This window comes from Dysidea avara, chromosome 4 (genome assembly GCF_963678975.1).
Source record: "Dysidea avara chromosome 4, odDysAvar1.4, whole genome shotgun sequence".
Classification (NCBI taxonomy): domain Eukaryota; kingdom Metazoa; phylum Porifera; class Demospongiae; order Dictyoceratida; family Dysideidae; genus Dysidea; species Dysidea avara.
The window spans coordinates 113,390-128,891 of record NC_089275.1 but is presented as its reverse complement, the minus strand read 5'-3'; the positions used below and the strand labels follow the sequence as shown (position 1 = coordinate 128,891).

General features: G+C 41.0%; 2 protein-coding genes across 2 annotated transcripts in view; one reads left to right on the top strand and one right to left on the bottom strand.

The window, feature by feature from the left end:
- Positions 1-323, bottom strand: part of LOC136253339 (serine/threonine-protein kinase 16-like) — a 31,922-nt gene extending 31,599 nt beyond the window's left edge. The window contains exon 1 of the mRNA XM_066045990.1: positions 34-323. Within this exon, the coding sequence (XP_065902062.1) occupies positions 34-121 (88 nt within the window). The 5' untranslated portion in view covers positions 122-323. The remainder of the gene's footprint in view (positions 1-33) is intronic.
- LOC136253338 (dihydropyrimidinase-like) lies at positions 12-15,270 on the top strand. The gene is made up of 16 exons (XM_066045989.1): positions 12-164; positions 219-307; positions 12,225-12,412; positions 12,464-12,628; positions 13,108-13,169; positions 13,220-13,300; positions 13,350-13,418; positions 13,460-13,580; positions 13,630-13,716; positions 13,763-13,832; positions 14,370-14,470; positions 14,516-14,640; positions 14,693-14,779; positions 14,826-14,918; positions 14,970-15,056; positions 15,104-15,270. Exons 1-16 carry the CDS (start codon positions 162-164, stop codon positions 15,176-15,178), a joined length of 1,503 nt encoding a protein of 500 aa, XP_065902061.1. The 5' UTR covers positions 12-161; the 3' UTR covers positions 15,179-15,270.
- Positions 15,271-15,502: the final 232 nt, after the last annotated feature.

The window sequence follows — 15,502 nt, the reverse complement described above, 5'->3', positions numbered from 1 at the left end:
TAATCGTACTATATGTAACTATTCAGTACTAACCTCCCTCCCCGATCTGGCGGACTAGTTTATAACTGGCGCCATTAATGTCATACCGCGTGCCGAATATCAGCGACCACACCAAACCCATATTGTAGCGCACCCTGAGCAAGACCGAACACGCCCTCAAAATGGTAAACAAAGGGTCGTTGATACAGGTCAACAATTAACGTGTCATTTCCCCGCAGGCTAACAGGTTGCTGATCAAAGGCGGTACAGTAGTGAATGAAGACAGGAAGTTTCGATCTGACGTCTTCTGTGAAGATGGACTAATCAAGTAAGTGCGCATGCGCATAGTTATCATGTTAAAAGGTCAATGTGTGTGTGCATGTACTCATAGATATACTAAGGAGTCAAATCTATTCCATACTGCCCTTCGCTGATTTCTATTCAAATAACTTTGTCCTGTTCTGTATTGCTCTGTTATTAGGCCACTCCAAATAAATTCTCTGTTTCCCGTCCTGGACTCAGACATATTTGCATGCGGGCGGGCAGTCCATTTCCATTATTTCATTATAAGATTGGCTAGCTTTTCAAGCCATTATTTGCCTGGCACTGCCAAAAAGGCTGCATAAAAGCATGCTTAAGCTTGTTCCTTCCTTTGTAAGTTGCAAAAATAACACAAACGTGAAGTTTGTGCTGACTTTATAGGACTGCTGACACGTGCGGTGACACTGTTTCAAGATAGGTTTTACTGAGCCTATCAGTATGCAAGAATAACCGGAAAATAATGGAAGAATACGGAATAATGGAATATTTAGAGCTGGCAGTAACCAGAAGCGGGCGGTGGATGGGAAACAGAGAATTTATTTGGAGTGGCCTTAGCTATCTGCCTTGTCTTAGTTATTGTATTCGTGTGCATTTAATGTTACTGTATGTATGTGTAGGCTTGTCCTTCTGTATGACCCTGTCATTTTGACAAAATTGATAATAATACTAACCTCAGGTACCTGAGGTTAGTTGTACTGTATTTATGAGGTGAGAAGGTGACGAGTTGATCGTTACTTATACCATAGACCCCCCTGGATTGGAAACTAGTAAGCACCACTGCTGGTTTTGCGCCCCCTTCAATAACAGCTTTCTGGCTTATCTGTCAATCTCATTTCCATTGAGGTTGGTTGTTTAGGCCATTTTATGCCAGACACAATTGCCCAAGTAGCCAATGCTTGTGAAGTGGCAAAGAAGACCATAAAATCCCTGTTTGAGCAGGCTGCTCCCATTGCTGTCTCAAAACAAGATGTCTCTCTCTCAAGTTTCTCTGGGCGAAACAAGACTCACCACTGGTAAAGGGTTCTTTTTCAAGATGTTTTGGAAGCCAGCAGCGAGTTTTGAGGCAAGTCTCTTTATTGTGCAAACGATAGAAGCGAAACTGAACACGAGATGTGATGTCTTGGACACATTCAAGCAAACCCTGTATGCTATGCCATTTACACCCAGACCAGTCCACAGAGCATTATTTGATGACTTCATAGTATAAATTGTGTAGTGATACTGTTTAGAATCACAGAGAGAATATGCTTCCCATTTTGCCATAAAACACCACCTCAAAAACCTGCTAAAGAAGTTATGGGAAGGTGTATTATTTAGCTGAGGCTATTCTTTATAGCATAGTTAACCTTGTGATACTTTCTTTTTCTACCTACAGCACTTTAGAATGTGCTTCCCCCAAAGCATGTAATCCGCCATTGTAAGACTTCTAACCAAAAGTGACGCGAAGTGGTCAAACTTACCAAAACAAATAACCTAACAACACCACGAGTCATTCTCGTTACAAAATAAAGTTGTTAATGCCATGGTTCGGCTTAAATTTGTTGAGGCGCAAAACCAGCCTAAGGACACTGGTTCTTGTACAAAGTGTATGGGTGCATGGTGCAGTTTCCAATCCAGGGGGGTATATTATCTATGCTTGTACTCACAGCATTCAGACTAACCGTTATTCCACGCTGGAGTGTTCCATATACAACATGCACATCTACAGTGGAACCTCTCTGTTACGGACATTTGGGACCCAGAAGTTTTGGTCACTTTTGGCTGTAATATAATTGGTACCTGCCCTACGTGCAGGACCATCTCCACATTAAACATTTTAATGCCAGGAAGAGGGACCAAGCATTAAAGACTGGCACTGCTCATGTAGCTAAGTACATGGTGATGTCACATTTTTAAGAGCATGAGGTTTCCTTATGTCATCCTGCTGAAATTAATGATACAAAACCAAGCAAAACCTACGCTGCTTTACATGCAAGACAACTAATGCGGCAATAATTAGTATAGTGGGAACCAAGCATAAATATTAGTGTCCTATATTTGCTGTGTAGCAAGCATGTCAATAGTGCTTTAAAGTACATGATCCTTATGTAGTACATATAGTGAAATAATGAGCGTGCAAGGCTAATTAGTTAAACTGCATGCGAGCTACAATACTGATGGTGTACACATGGTACAGTTTCAGTTTCTACATGATGTTTACCTTACCGACTGTCACAAAGAGAATTGAACTTGGGCATAATTTAAAGCCAACACAATTTGCAGTTATAGTTACTGCATGGCAGGCAGATTCAGAACTTGTCTTATGCTATGCACTTTCAGTTCTGATGTTGTAGTGACACATATACCTCTTGCCATACAAAACCCAGTTTTAAAACACCTATCCTTTAGAGTGAAAGCATGTAAGCAGGATTATAGTGAAATATTTGTGCCTGGTCAAACGCAGTTCTTCAGTGTAAACTATGGTATCTGCATGGTTCCAGTATTATCATTTATCAGATGCACTGTAGTACATATCTGTCCAATCATACAAGCTGCCTATTTACTACAGCAGTAATGAGGTAAATCTGAACAAACAGTTTTGTATGTCTGCACACTTATGCGGTTAAACATAGATTCTGGAATCTGGCAAAAGATGCTTTTACCTACTCTAATATAACACACTGGACCAACACACAGATGGACCAAAAATGTTGGCAATTTGCATGCCCTGTCTTGAAAGTGTTATAAGAGTCCCTATGATGTGAGGCAGTGCCAGTGTTGAAAAAACTGAGCATAAGAGTTTGTAGATGGCGACTTGATCAAAAAGGTGCCCCAAAAGTGGGAAAAAAAGTTATGACCTAGGCAGGGATTGAACATGTTGGTTATAATAACTTGGGGTTAAGGGAGGTGCACAAATCGCCACAGTTGTTCATCTGACAGGAATGTAGCTCAACTTTTCAGTAATCCTTCCCTATACCAGTGTCTTCATCGCCCTATAAAGAGAGAACAAAAGCACGTCTTGATTTTGCTACAACAACAATCGAGTTTCCAGATGATGGGTGTTTAATTTTGCTAAATTCCCGTGGCATCAGTACATGTTTTGCATGCCAAGATACGATGAGCTAAAATAATCTGGTAGCACCCGCCCCTTCACATAGAGTGAGGGTGACCATAGTATACGGTGACTTGTGCGACCAGAATTCAAATGTGGTTTCAAATTGTATGTGACATAAATTACCTGTTCATGGGGCTGTTGTAACTCGGCAAAGAAAGCACAAAACTTCATATACTTCTCAATGTAAGTCTTTATGGCATGTGTATCTCAGAGTCTTGCGCGGAGTGTTCCAACTATTCCGAATTCAGTCGCCATGGTTATTGTGTTATTCATGGCACAAACTACACGTTTTACATCACAAATACTTCTTTAAACTGGATACTGTGATTTGATTGGCTCTACCACTATAGTGGTAGTAGTACAAGTACCTTATACTACGGTCACTAGACCCCTACTCTAAAAGTGAAGGAGTGGGCGCTGCCAGACTAGAGCTAAAAGTCATGTTTTAAAAAAGTGCGCATAAAAAGGTACTGAGTAGAAAGAAAAAAAAAGTATGCCAACATGTGGATTCGCACGCTAGTCAGGTGTTCTACCACTTGAACAGTATGTCCTGTTGTTTTCAAAGGAATGTTGCTCAAGTTTTCTCTACACCTTGGCCTTCTACGTGCTGTAGAGAACGAACAGAAGCACGCGTGCACTCGTGATAACAATCTTAAGAGTAGCCGGATGATAAGTGCTTCATTATCAGCACAGATTGCACCGTTTGGTGAGTAAGTGGCCAGATGGTCAGACGGCTTTTCAGCTTTATATATCACAAGTGCAATGAAAAATTAGGAATTTCAAATTCGATTAGGGAACATAGAAATAAAAAGTAAGGAAACAAGGGAGGTTGCCTATACCTGCAGGTATACAAGTGGACATTTACTCCCTAATTCACTCTGTATACCCATAACTAAATTAGGGATTAAATATCCACTTGTATACCTGCAGGTATAGGCAACCTCCCTTGTTTCCTTACTGTTTATTTTATGATCCTTAATTGAACTTGAAATTCCTAATTTTTCATTGCACTTGTTTGTTTACATTTTTGCAACATAATTATGACTAGTGCACCTGCACATACCACATCAAAAGAATGAATGGCACCTGACATTAGTAATAATGTCTAGACGTGCACCCCAATTACGTATCAAATAACAAAAAATAAAGTAGCTGTTTTGCTTCGTGTCAAGCTATGTTCAGTATGTTACACAGCATTTCGAACGAAGAAGAGTACGACAACTACCTCTATAAGCACGATCACTTGCTACAAAAATTGACGCGTGCCCCAACTATCAATTAATCAATAGTAAAGTAGCTGTTACACTTCGTTTCAAGCTATGTTGAGCACGTTACATGTTACACAGCGTTTCTAATGAAGAACAGTACGACAACTGCCTCTATAAGCAATCCACTTGTTACAGAAAATATGGGCAATTTTTGCATAGCAAACTATTGAGAAGCCATCATGTGCTACCATGAATTGACACCTTGTGGTGTCAGCAAAAAGAAATGGGACACAAAGGAGGACAAAGGTAAGTCCATGATGCACTCATTGTAGCTACAGCAGTTGGTGAAAAGGCACATCTTAGGAAGAAGCGATGTTGAATAGTGAAGGAATCAAGCCCATAGCTCTAACCAAAGTCACACTTGGCTGAAGGAATCAGTCAGTCAGTCAGCTAGTAGAAAATTCTGTTAACTAGACAGATGCTAAAAGCATGATGGGGCAAGCCGGAGTTGTGTAAAAAGTGATGCGGCATCAACTGTATTTCCATGAATAGCATTTAATGTGTGTGTGTTTGTAGCTATACTGTACATACAGAAATGCTCAGGCTACTCTAGGGGTATAGCTGGAGGAAGGTGAAAAAAGTTCCAAGTTGGAAGGCTTAGTGGCCTGCCAGTATATAGCTACATAACTGTGTGGAAGCATAGTCAGCTAGGACTTATCTCCCTGTCTTCTGCAGTTTCATTGGCCAACTGCATGCTCTCTTCTGCGAGTGTGCATGGCGTCTATCAGCTGTCTACTTGCTTCTGCTTCATCTGGCATTTCTGCTCCTCGCCCTATCTCATTGTCTTCTAAGACGGTCTTCTTTGTCCATGTCTATGTAGATAAGAAGTTGTAACCCACGTGACAAAAGTTAACTTACGTGACAAATTCTAAGCCAAGTGGCGCAAATGCGGCCTTCTTCATACAGGAAGTTTTCGTGAACGTGACGCACGTACCATTCACTCGGGCATTCACCTGCCAGTGTTCCCTCCTTGCCCTATCTCGTTCTCTCCCGGCCTTCTTCCAAGACGATCTTCTTTGTCCATGTCAATGTATGTGAGTGATTCAAGTGAGAAGCGACAAATTCTAAGCCATGTGGTGCTTTTTTCCGTGTTCGTTACGTAAACTCTTGGGAATGGTCAGACGTACGGTCGTACGTACAGTTGAGCACTACCAGTGTGGGGCTGTCTGTGTTCGTTATGTAAACTCTTGGGAATGGTCAGACGTACGGTCGTACGTACAGTCGAGCACTACTAGTGTGGGGCTGTCCGTGTTCATTACCGAAACTCTCGGGAATGGTCAGACGTACGGTCGGACGTACAAGTGACTACTGCCATTTGTGGGGCTTGCTCAGGCTCGCCCCAAATACAATTAAAAATAATAAATTCGTAGAAACTTGCTGGAAGGGTTCAGAGTGCGTCTGAAAACATTTTTTGGGCTTGGCTTTGTCTAGCCAATACTGCCAAGCTGTTATGGAGGAGTAGGCGTGGCCCATGAAATAACATCCCCAAAAACCAGCCTCAATTTTCCCTGATGACAACGAGGCAGTATTGGTTAGGTAAAACTAAGCCCAAACAAACCTTCAAGATCGACCAGAAACGCTTTCAACAAGTTGTTACGGAATTTAAAAAATAATTTATTTAACAGAATTTTCTACTAACTGACTGACTGCCTGACTGACTGACTGACTGACTGACTGATGCATTCAGACAAGTGTAACTTGATAATGGCTAAGGCTATGGGCTTGATTTTTTCACTGTTTGATGTTGCTTCGGCCTGAGAGGTGCTTTTTGGCATACTGCAGTACGTACAATGCATTCTTCATGGACTTACCAGTGTCCTCCTTTGTGTCCCATTAATCTTTGCTGACAGCAAAAAGTGTCAATTTGACGATAGCACATGATGGCTTCCCTTCATAATGGAAATCATTTGTATTTTTCATAGTGGCTGTTTTGATTGCAGAGGTGCTTTTCGAACAGTTTTCAATTCGTATTGCTGTGTAACGGGTTGAACACAGCCGACAACAAGGCGTAATGAATACTTCACTTTTCAGACGATAATTGTTATAACTGGGGCATGCGGCACCATTTCTTTCGGTATGTATAGATTGCAGAGGTGCTTTTTGAACAGTTCTAGATCCGAAATGCTGTGTAACGGGTTCAACATAGCTGACAACGAAGCGTAATGGATGCTTCACTTTTCAGACGATAATTGTTATAACTGGGGCATGCGGCACCATTTCTTTCGGTATGTATAGATTGCAGAGGTGCTTTTTGAACAGTTCTAGATCCAAAATGCTGTGTAATGGGTTCAACATAGCTGACAACGAAGCGTAATGGATGCTTCACTTTTCAGACGATAATTGATATAGCTGGGGCACGCGACACAATTTCAGATGTGGCATGTGCGGGTTCACCAGTCATAATAATAATATTCACAAAAAAGTACACAGAAAAATTTTCAATTTTCAACTAGAGTAGGGACCATAACACATCGATAAAAAGTACTGAAACAAGCTGGAGTAGTAACAATATTAAATCACAGTAAAACAATAAGTTATAGTTATATCCCTACTGTGCTCAAGATACCATAATGGAAATGCACAGTAGGGATATAACACTTCTTATTGTTTTACTGTGATTTAATACCGTGCACTACTCCAGCTTGTTTCAGTACTTTTTATCGATGTGTTATGGTCCCTACTCTAGTTAGTTGAAAATTCCTGTGTACTTATCATACAGTACGATAGTACTGTATATTAGGGACATCAAAGGTGTGGGGGCAATCCGTGATATAATATAACCCAAAAACCTGCCGCGATTTTTCCTCACAACGACATGACAGTGTTGGTTGGGTTTAACCAAGCCCAAAAGTGTCTTCAGATCGACCCGAAACTTTTCCGTAAAGTTGCTACAGAATTAAAAAAAAAAAATTAGTCAATGGAATTTTCTACTGCCTGCCTGCCTGCCTGCCTGCCTGCCAGCCTGCCTGCCTGCCTGCCTGCCTGCCTGCCTGCCTGCCTGCCTGCCTGCCTGCCTGCCTGCCTGCCTGCCTGCCTGCCTGCCTGCCTGCCTGCCTGCCTGCCTGCCTCTGCCTGCCTGCCTGCCTCTGCCTGCCTGCCTGCCTGACGCCTTCAGTCAAGCGTAGCGGAAAACTGGCTACAGCTACAGCCCTAATTCTTTTGCAGAAACGTTTCTAGTTCGCTTAAGAAAAAACCTTTGGTATGTTGATAAACATACAATGCTTGTGCTATTGTCTTACCTTTTATCCTTCTTTACCATGGCCATCAGTCAAGGTTCTACTGCTGAGTGTTAATAGACTACAGTACGGCTTCCATACCAGTGTATATTGCATCAAACTATTCGAATGCACATGGTCACCGGTTGTACCAAAAACACACGCATACGTCAGACTCGCTGTTGATATCGATCAGAGAGAGCAACTCACGGCGAACTATATAATATAGCAATGTGTAAGTCAATAAGTATAGTTTATTTAGTAACAATGTTAAACCGAGTCGGGTCATCCAGGTCCTGCTTTACAGAATATTTGAGTCTGACCCCACATGCTAAATTAAATGTGGACGTGTTACTACACGTCATAGTGTAGCTCTGCTTCTTTTGTGAGCCACGCCTACTTACGTAAATTACTGTCTGTAGACATATGGTAGCCACGCCCATGTAGATATGCACGAATCGACGTCCATTATTGTCTGCAGGCTTATGTAGAGCCACGCCCACTGATCAGTTGTTATTGTATGAGTCATAATCTAGTATAATAGTGCTGTGAGTAACTCAGCAGATATTTAATGGTCATGAGCTTGCAAAAGAACTTCACAAACAAGTATAAGGAAAAATTTGGAATTTTAAATTAGATTAGGGACAGTGTATGATGCTGCAATAAAAAGTAGTGAAACAAGCTAGCTGGATCGGAGTAGTACGTAATGTCCAATTACTGTAAAACAATAATAAGTGAATATCCCTACTGTGCTACACTCAATGCACAGTAGGGATATTCACTTCTTATTGTTTTACAGTATTTGGACATTACGTACTATTCCGATCCAGCTTGTTTCAGTACTTTTTATTACAGCATTATACACTGTCCCTAATCTAATTTAAAATTCCAAATTTTTCCTTATACTTGTATATATATAGATTAACTAGACCTGTTGGGACCAAACTTTTTGTCCTGTGTTTTTTGTTGTGTCCTTTCCTTATTTGAAGAGTTTATTAAGATAAGGTTCCTACAACATTTATGTGATCTATTGTGTCTATTACCACACTGTCTACACGTATCTTAGATTATTGAGAGGAGAGGTAGAAAACTACTCACCTATGACAAACGTTTGTAGAGAAAAGTTGTTCTCTTTGGAGTGTACAGTAGCACAAATTGACTTTGTAACTCGAAGCAGAGCTAACTAATCATTTTTATTGAGGAGTAACTCGTACCACAAATTCGCACTTCAAAGGGCCCGGCATGAATTGTTTTGAAGTTGAACGTGTTTTCCCGCTTTGACCAAAGTACTTTTTAAATACGTTTCAGGGATAACATTCATCAGTAAAGAGTTAGATCTGTCAAGAATTATCAAATTCCACTCCTGTTGCTTGTAAGGTGTACCACAAGCTCGTGGGCTGGTGTAGGTGAGGAGTATGGGAATAAAACTTGACCAGCAGGCAGTGGATAGTTGATGGAACACGAGTGAGCATTACCAGAGTGTGCTATTAACCATTTCATGGTGTTAGTGTGTGATAAAGAATCGCATAAGGCTGATTGTCACAGCACATTTTAATAAATCACGTGATAGTTTTCTATCCCCTCTCTTGATAATCTATGTACGCTTGTATCCACCACATAAACCACACACACATTACATAAACTTTCCTTCATCTTATTATTGTAAGCTTTATAAAACATAACCACATCTTGTTACAACCATTGCATGTTCACTATACATGCACTTATAACTACTGTTGTGCTTTACAAACAATAATAGTGAAATGATTTGATACTAAATATTATAATATACATGTTACCACATATATATGTGTGTGTTCTAACATCCATATAAATGATTTCCCAACTGTCTATTACTGCCATTTAACTACTAGTCTAGATAGCTAATTATCCTTCTTGTTACAATTTACGATAGCCACCTACAAAATACCACAACACATACAATGTTGCATTCAGCTGGCTATAGCCATAATCATACACAAACTCAACTATCGGCCCATAATGTTATAACCATCTGTCTATGATGGTTAGTTGCTAATCTAAAAGTGTTGTAGCAGTGTGTAACATAGCGTAGTGAGGTGTAGTTTGTGCCCACATGTTATCGCAGGCATTAGAAATATACATTACATTAACTGAATACATGTGACTGACACAGTAAAAGTGATGCCAACTACTTAATACCAAGACAACTAACATTCCAACACATATTAGACTACAACAAGTTTGGTACTGAAATTTGATTGGCTGAAAATGTGGTCTCTAAATCCCATAGTGCTGCACTCTGAGGCAATATGAACTAGTCTTGTGCCAAGTCAGGTGCGCTAATGCGCAAACACCGACAATGCTCAAGTTTCTTGGGCCTAGAAGTGTGATCCAGCCAAAATATTGGCTGGCCAATCAGAATCAATGAGTTGCATAATCGCATGAATGTATTGGAAGTAGACAAAAAAGCAAACGATCTAAAGCCGTTTATCAGAAGTTACTCACCTAGGTAGGTTGTTCAAGATGTTTGTTGTCAAGTGTGAATTTACCATACAGCTAATATGGAACTATATACTGAATAGCTGATTGGTGAATAAAGTTTGGCGATTTTCCTCAATTCGCCAAACTCGCCAAACTTTAGTCACTCCAAACTTTGTATTTAACGGTAGTCCACACCTAACCCAAATTATACCAAAAATTAGGGATGAGCAGTATATCAAGAGCACATTGAATCCTATGGACAAGGGAACATGTAACTCTGTAAACAGTGAAATAAGTGACTTTTGAAATTTCTTAATTAGGATATTATGCTGAGGCGCATGCTTGAGTACGTCACATTTCCGCTGCGACAAAGCGAAGCTATGGAAACAAAGTTTGAAAGCATGACGGAGGAATAGTAGTACAGGCTTAGCAGGACAGTCTTTCTATAGTCACTAGTCACGTGAAATCACGCAAAATTACTTCACTTGACTATTCCAAGCTCTACCTTTGACTCAACAATCGTACTATCGAAGCAGCTTTACATAAGATGATGGAGTAGCAGCCTATTCAGTGTATCCCAGATAGAAATGGACCGATACCACTTTTTACCGATACTTCCGATGCGAGTATTTGTACTAAAATTATCTGCCAATACCGATCCGATACCGATACTAAGCATTGAAGCCAGACAAGTTTATTCTTTGTTACTCTTTTCCAAGCATTGCTGCAATTGCTCTGTGTGTATTCTATTATATTAGAGCATGCGAATCCTTTGTACTTAAATGGCAGTGCAGTTGTTCCTCAAGAAATAAGTTGATGACTACTTGGCTTGCTTTTTCATGAAAAGGTTTGGTTGAAAAGCTGTAACATATACTGTACAATTATCGGCCGCCCACGTAATTAATTGCCTTATCAATAAGCTTACAAGAAAACTACAAGAAATTAGTAATCCACCATGATGTTTGTCATGTTTAGCTGTTATACAATGAATGTTTAAAACTTGATTGAACTGAGATCAATCTATTACTGTGATATTTTAATAGCTAGCTATGTGTCATTTGTTTCGCTACTTTGATAGTTCAACTAAGTTACTAATTAGCTCAACTAAGTTATTTGCTACTGGAAACTTAGCTAGAGATGGTTTAATAAAAGTGGTGAGTGTCTACTGTGGTATCTGTACTTTGTATTACCTATACCGATCCTATACCGATACCACTGGTATCGGTCCACCTTTAATCTCTGTTGCACATAAGAATGATGTAACCAATTATATACATAGTAATACTGGACACCAACAGTAACACAAGGTTCACACTATCCCCAGTACCCTCTATCACTGATTCACACAGTGTACAGTAACACAAGGTTCACACTATCCCCAGTACCCTCTATCACACAGTGTACAGTAACACAAGGTTCACACTATCCCCAGTACCCTCTATCACACAGTGTACAGTAACACAAGGTTCACACTATCCCCAGTACCCTCTATCACACAGTGTACAGTAACACAAGGTTCATACTATCCCCAGTACCCTCTATCACACAGTGTACAGTAACACAAGGTTCATACTATCCCCAGTACCCTCTATCACTGATTCACACAGTGTACAGTAACACAAGGTTCACACTATCCCCAGTACCCTCTATCACACAGTGTACAGTAACACAAGGTTCACACTATCCCCAGTACCCTCTATCACACAGTGTACAGTAACACAAGGTTCACACTATCCCCAGTACCCTCTATCACACAGTGTACAGTAACACAAGGTTCACACTACCCCCAGTACCCTGTATCACACAGTGTACAGTAACACAAGGTTCACACTATCCCCAGTACCCTCTATCACACAGTGTACAGTAACACATTTTCTCTCACAGGAAAGTTGCTCCGGATATCACTGATGTTCCCCCAGACACTCGTGTGATTGATGCCTCAGGCAAACTAGTGATGCCTGGGGGCATTGACACTCACACCCACATGCAGCTACCTTTCATGGGAACAGTTGCTGTTGATGACTTTTACCATGGTACCCGGGCAGCTCTAGCTGGTGGGACGACAATGATAAGTGGGTGTGGTTGTTAATCATGTGTATGTATTAAGTGATCTGATTGGCTAGTTGACTTTGTGATCCCTCCGAAGAACGAGTCCCTCCTCCAAGCATATGATCGGTGGAGGGGATGGGCAGATGAGAAGGTTTGTTGTGACTACTCCTTCCATGTTGCTGTGACGTGGTGGAGCCCACAAGTTGCCAAGGAGATGGAAGTGTTGTGCCAAGAGAAAGGTACGTCATGACCTGGGACCAGGGAGAGACTACAAAAGGTTGACATTGTCAACATAGTTGACCTTCTTATTATGATTGTGGGATCCCGGGAAGGGATGGACAGATGAGGAGCAAGGTTGACATTGTCAATGTCTTGACCTTTTTTATATGGACCTCAGGAGGTGGATGTCATGAGGACATCATGGTAGAGGAGGAATGTTATATTTGTTTACTGTTAGTGAGAGGAGGAGGGGCTGACCAGGACAGGATTGGGAGGATGGTACACATCCTAATGAAGTGATCTCTTTTGTTTTAGTGCGTAGTGGAGTAGTACACACATCCCCAGTCAACTTGCATAATAAAGAGGGAGTTAACATTTATCACTTATGTATCTCTCCTTACAAGTTTTAGCTCTCTTAAGACTTTATGGCTTGTAGTGTTGTGTAGTGAGTCAGGGTGGGGGTTATAACACTTTTAATATGTCACATTCTCTAATACAGGAGTCAACTCATTTAAGATGTTCATGGCTTACAAGGATGTGTTCATGTTAAGAGATGATGAGGTAACGTTGTCACCATAGTGATATGTGATGATCATGTGACACACACACAGATGTACTATGCCTTCAAGCAATGTAAGAAGTTGGGAGCATTGGCTCAGGTGCACGCTGAGAATGGGGACCTTATTGTGGAGGTCAGGATTATTATCAAACAATACATATTATAATCTTGTCCTACACTAGGGATCTAAGAAAATGTTAGAGTTGGGAATTACGGGACCTGAGGGACATGAAATGTGTCGGCCGGAAGAGGTACTAGATCATGTGATCCGTATCACGTGATCCACTACTAGGTGGAAGGAGAGGCTACAGCTAGGGCAATCACAATAGCCAATCAAGCTAGTTGTCCTCTATATGTAGTTCATGTGATGAGTAAGAGTGCAGCTAATGCTGTAACACAAGGCAGGCAGAGAGGTCAGTGTTGTGGTCATGTGATCACAGTGACATCATCACCTTGCTCAAGGTTGTGTGGTATTTGGAGAGCCGATAGCAGCTAGTTTGGGTACTGATGGTACTAACTACTGGCATACCTGTTGGAGGCATGCAGCGGGTAAGAGTGATCATATGATACCTCTAACATATCACTATGATAACAGGTCATGTGATGGGACCACCCCTTCGTCCTGACCCTTCCACTCCCGGCTTTCTGATGGACTTATTGGCATGGTAACTAGTGTGTGGCATTGTGGTTAATGGTCTAAAGTTAAATCATGAGTGAAGGCAGTGTTTTGTGGGAAATGCTACATTACATAGTGGAACACTACACTCTGTACTGGGACAGACAACTGTACATTTAATGGTGACACACTAATGTACACATTCTATTACACACATAGCGGAGCACTACACTGTACTGGGACAAACAACTGCACTTTTAATGGTGACACACTAATGTACACACTATGGGGGTAATAGTGACACACTAATGTACACACTGTGGGGTAATAATGATACTAATGTACACATTCTATTACACACAGCGGAGCACTACACTGTATTGGGACAGACAACTACACTTTTAATGGTGACACACTAATGTACACACTATGGGGGTAATAGTGACACACTAATGTACACATTCTATTACACACAGTGGAGCACTACACTGTACTGGGACAGACAACTACACATTATTTTAATGGTGACACACTGTGGGGGTAATGGTGACACACTAATGTACACATTCTATTATTACACACATAGCGGAGCACTACACTGTACTGGGACAGACAACTGCACATTTAATGCTAATCAGAAGGCAATGGGTAAAGATGACTTCAGGAAGATCCCCAATGGAGTTAATGGTTAGTAATGATGATGTCATCACGTGATCACATGATCTCCTACAGGTGTAGAGGACCGCATGTCAGTGGTATGGGAGAAGGGTGTGGCTAATGGTAAAATGGATGCTTGTCGATTTGTGGCAGTTACCAGCACCGTAGCTGCTAAGATATTTAATATTTATCCTCGTAAGGTTGGTGAGGTGTGTCCGTGTTACCATGGTAACATGTCAACAACACCCTCAGGGTGTTATAGCGGAGGGATCAGATGCTGATATAGTGGTATGGGATGGTGAGGCTACCAGAGTGATATCGGCTAAGACTCATCATCAGGTACACACCCCCTAACAACAGTTAATTAATAATAATGTCATAACAGGCTGTTGACTTCAACATCTTTGAGGGGATGTGTTGTCATGGTGTACCTGTGTATGTTGTTACTGGGGGACGTGTAGCTGTGGATAATGGACAGGTAATCACATAGTATGGCTTAACCACATTACCATGGTAATCATGTGAACAGGTTAATGTGGTTAAAGGTAGTGGTCGTTATATTCCAAGAACTTGTTATTCTGATATTGTGTACTCTGCTATCACTCAACGAGATAAGGTGATTTCCCTTAACACCTACACACTTAATTATCATTACCTTATTAGGCTAATCAACCACAACCAGTTCCTCGGGAACCTTATGATGGACCTGTGATTCAACTTGGTAAACCATCGTCATAGAAACTGTAGTGTCGTCTGATTGGATAACTATTTTGAAGTTGTATTAGTGATAAATTTGGTAGTGATATCTGATTAGGATGATATGTTGTGTATTACTACACTTGGGAAGGAGTGCTAACCTTGTCATGTTCTTGTATGATGAGGTGGAATTGGTACATAATAGTAAGTCTAACACACCTGGCCTGTTACAGACTGGGCATGTCAGACCAGTGGTGGTTTTTACAGGAGAATACTAGTGATGTTCTGGTTGTACCTGATGCTGCTGCATAACTGAGCACGTGCACCAGTTACATTGTAAGGTAGTGGTAAAACCAGGAATGGAGA

What these genes read in the sequence shown, in the direction of transcription:
- LOC136253338 (XM_066045989.1), top strand. An exon ending in TCATGTTAAGAGATGATGAG is followed by an intron (nt 13,170 to 13,219) that starts GTAACGTTGTCA and finishes ACACACACACAG; the next exon opens with ATGTACTATGCCTTCAAGCA. An exon ending in CTGATGGACTTATTGGCATG is followed by an intron (nt 13,833 to 14,369) that starts GTAACTAGTGTG and finishes TTACACACATAG; the next exon opens with CGGAGCACTACACTGTACTG.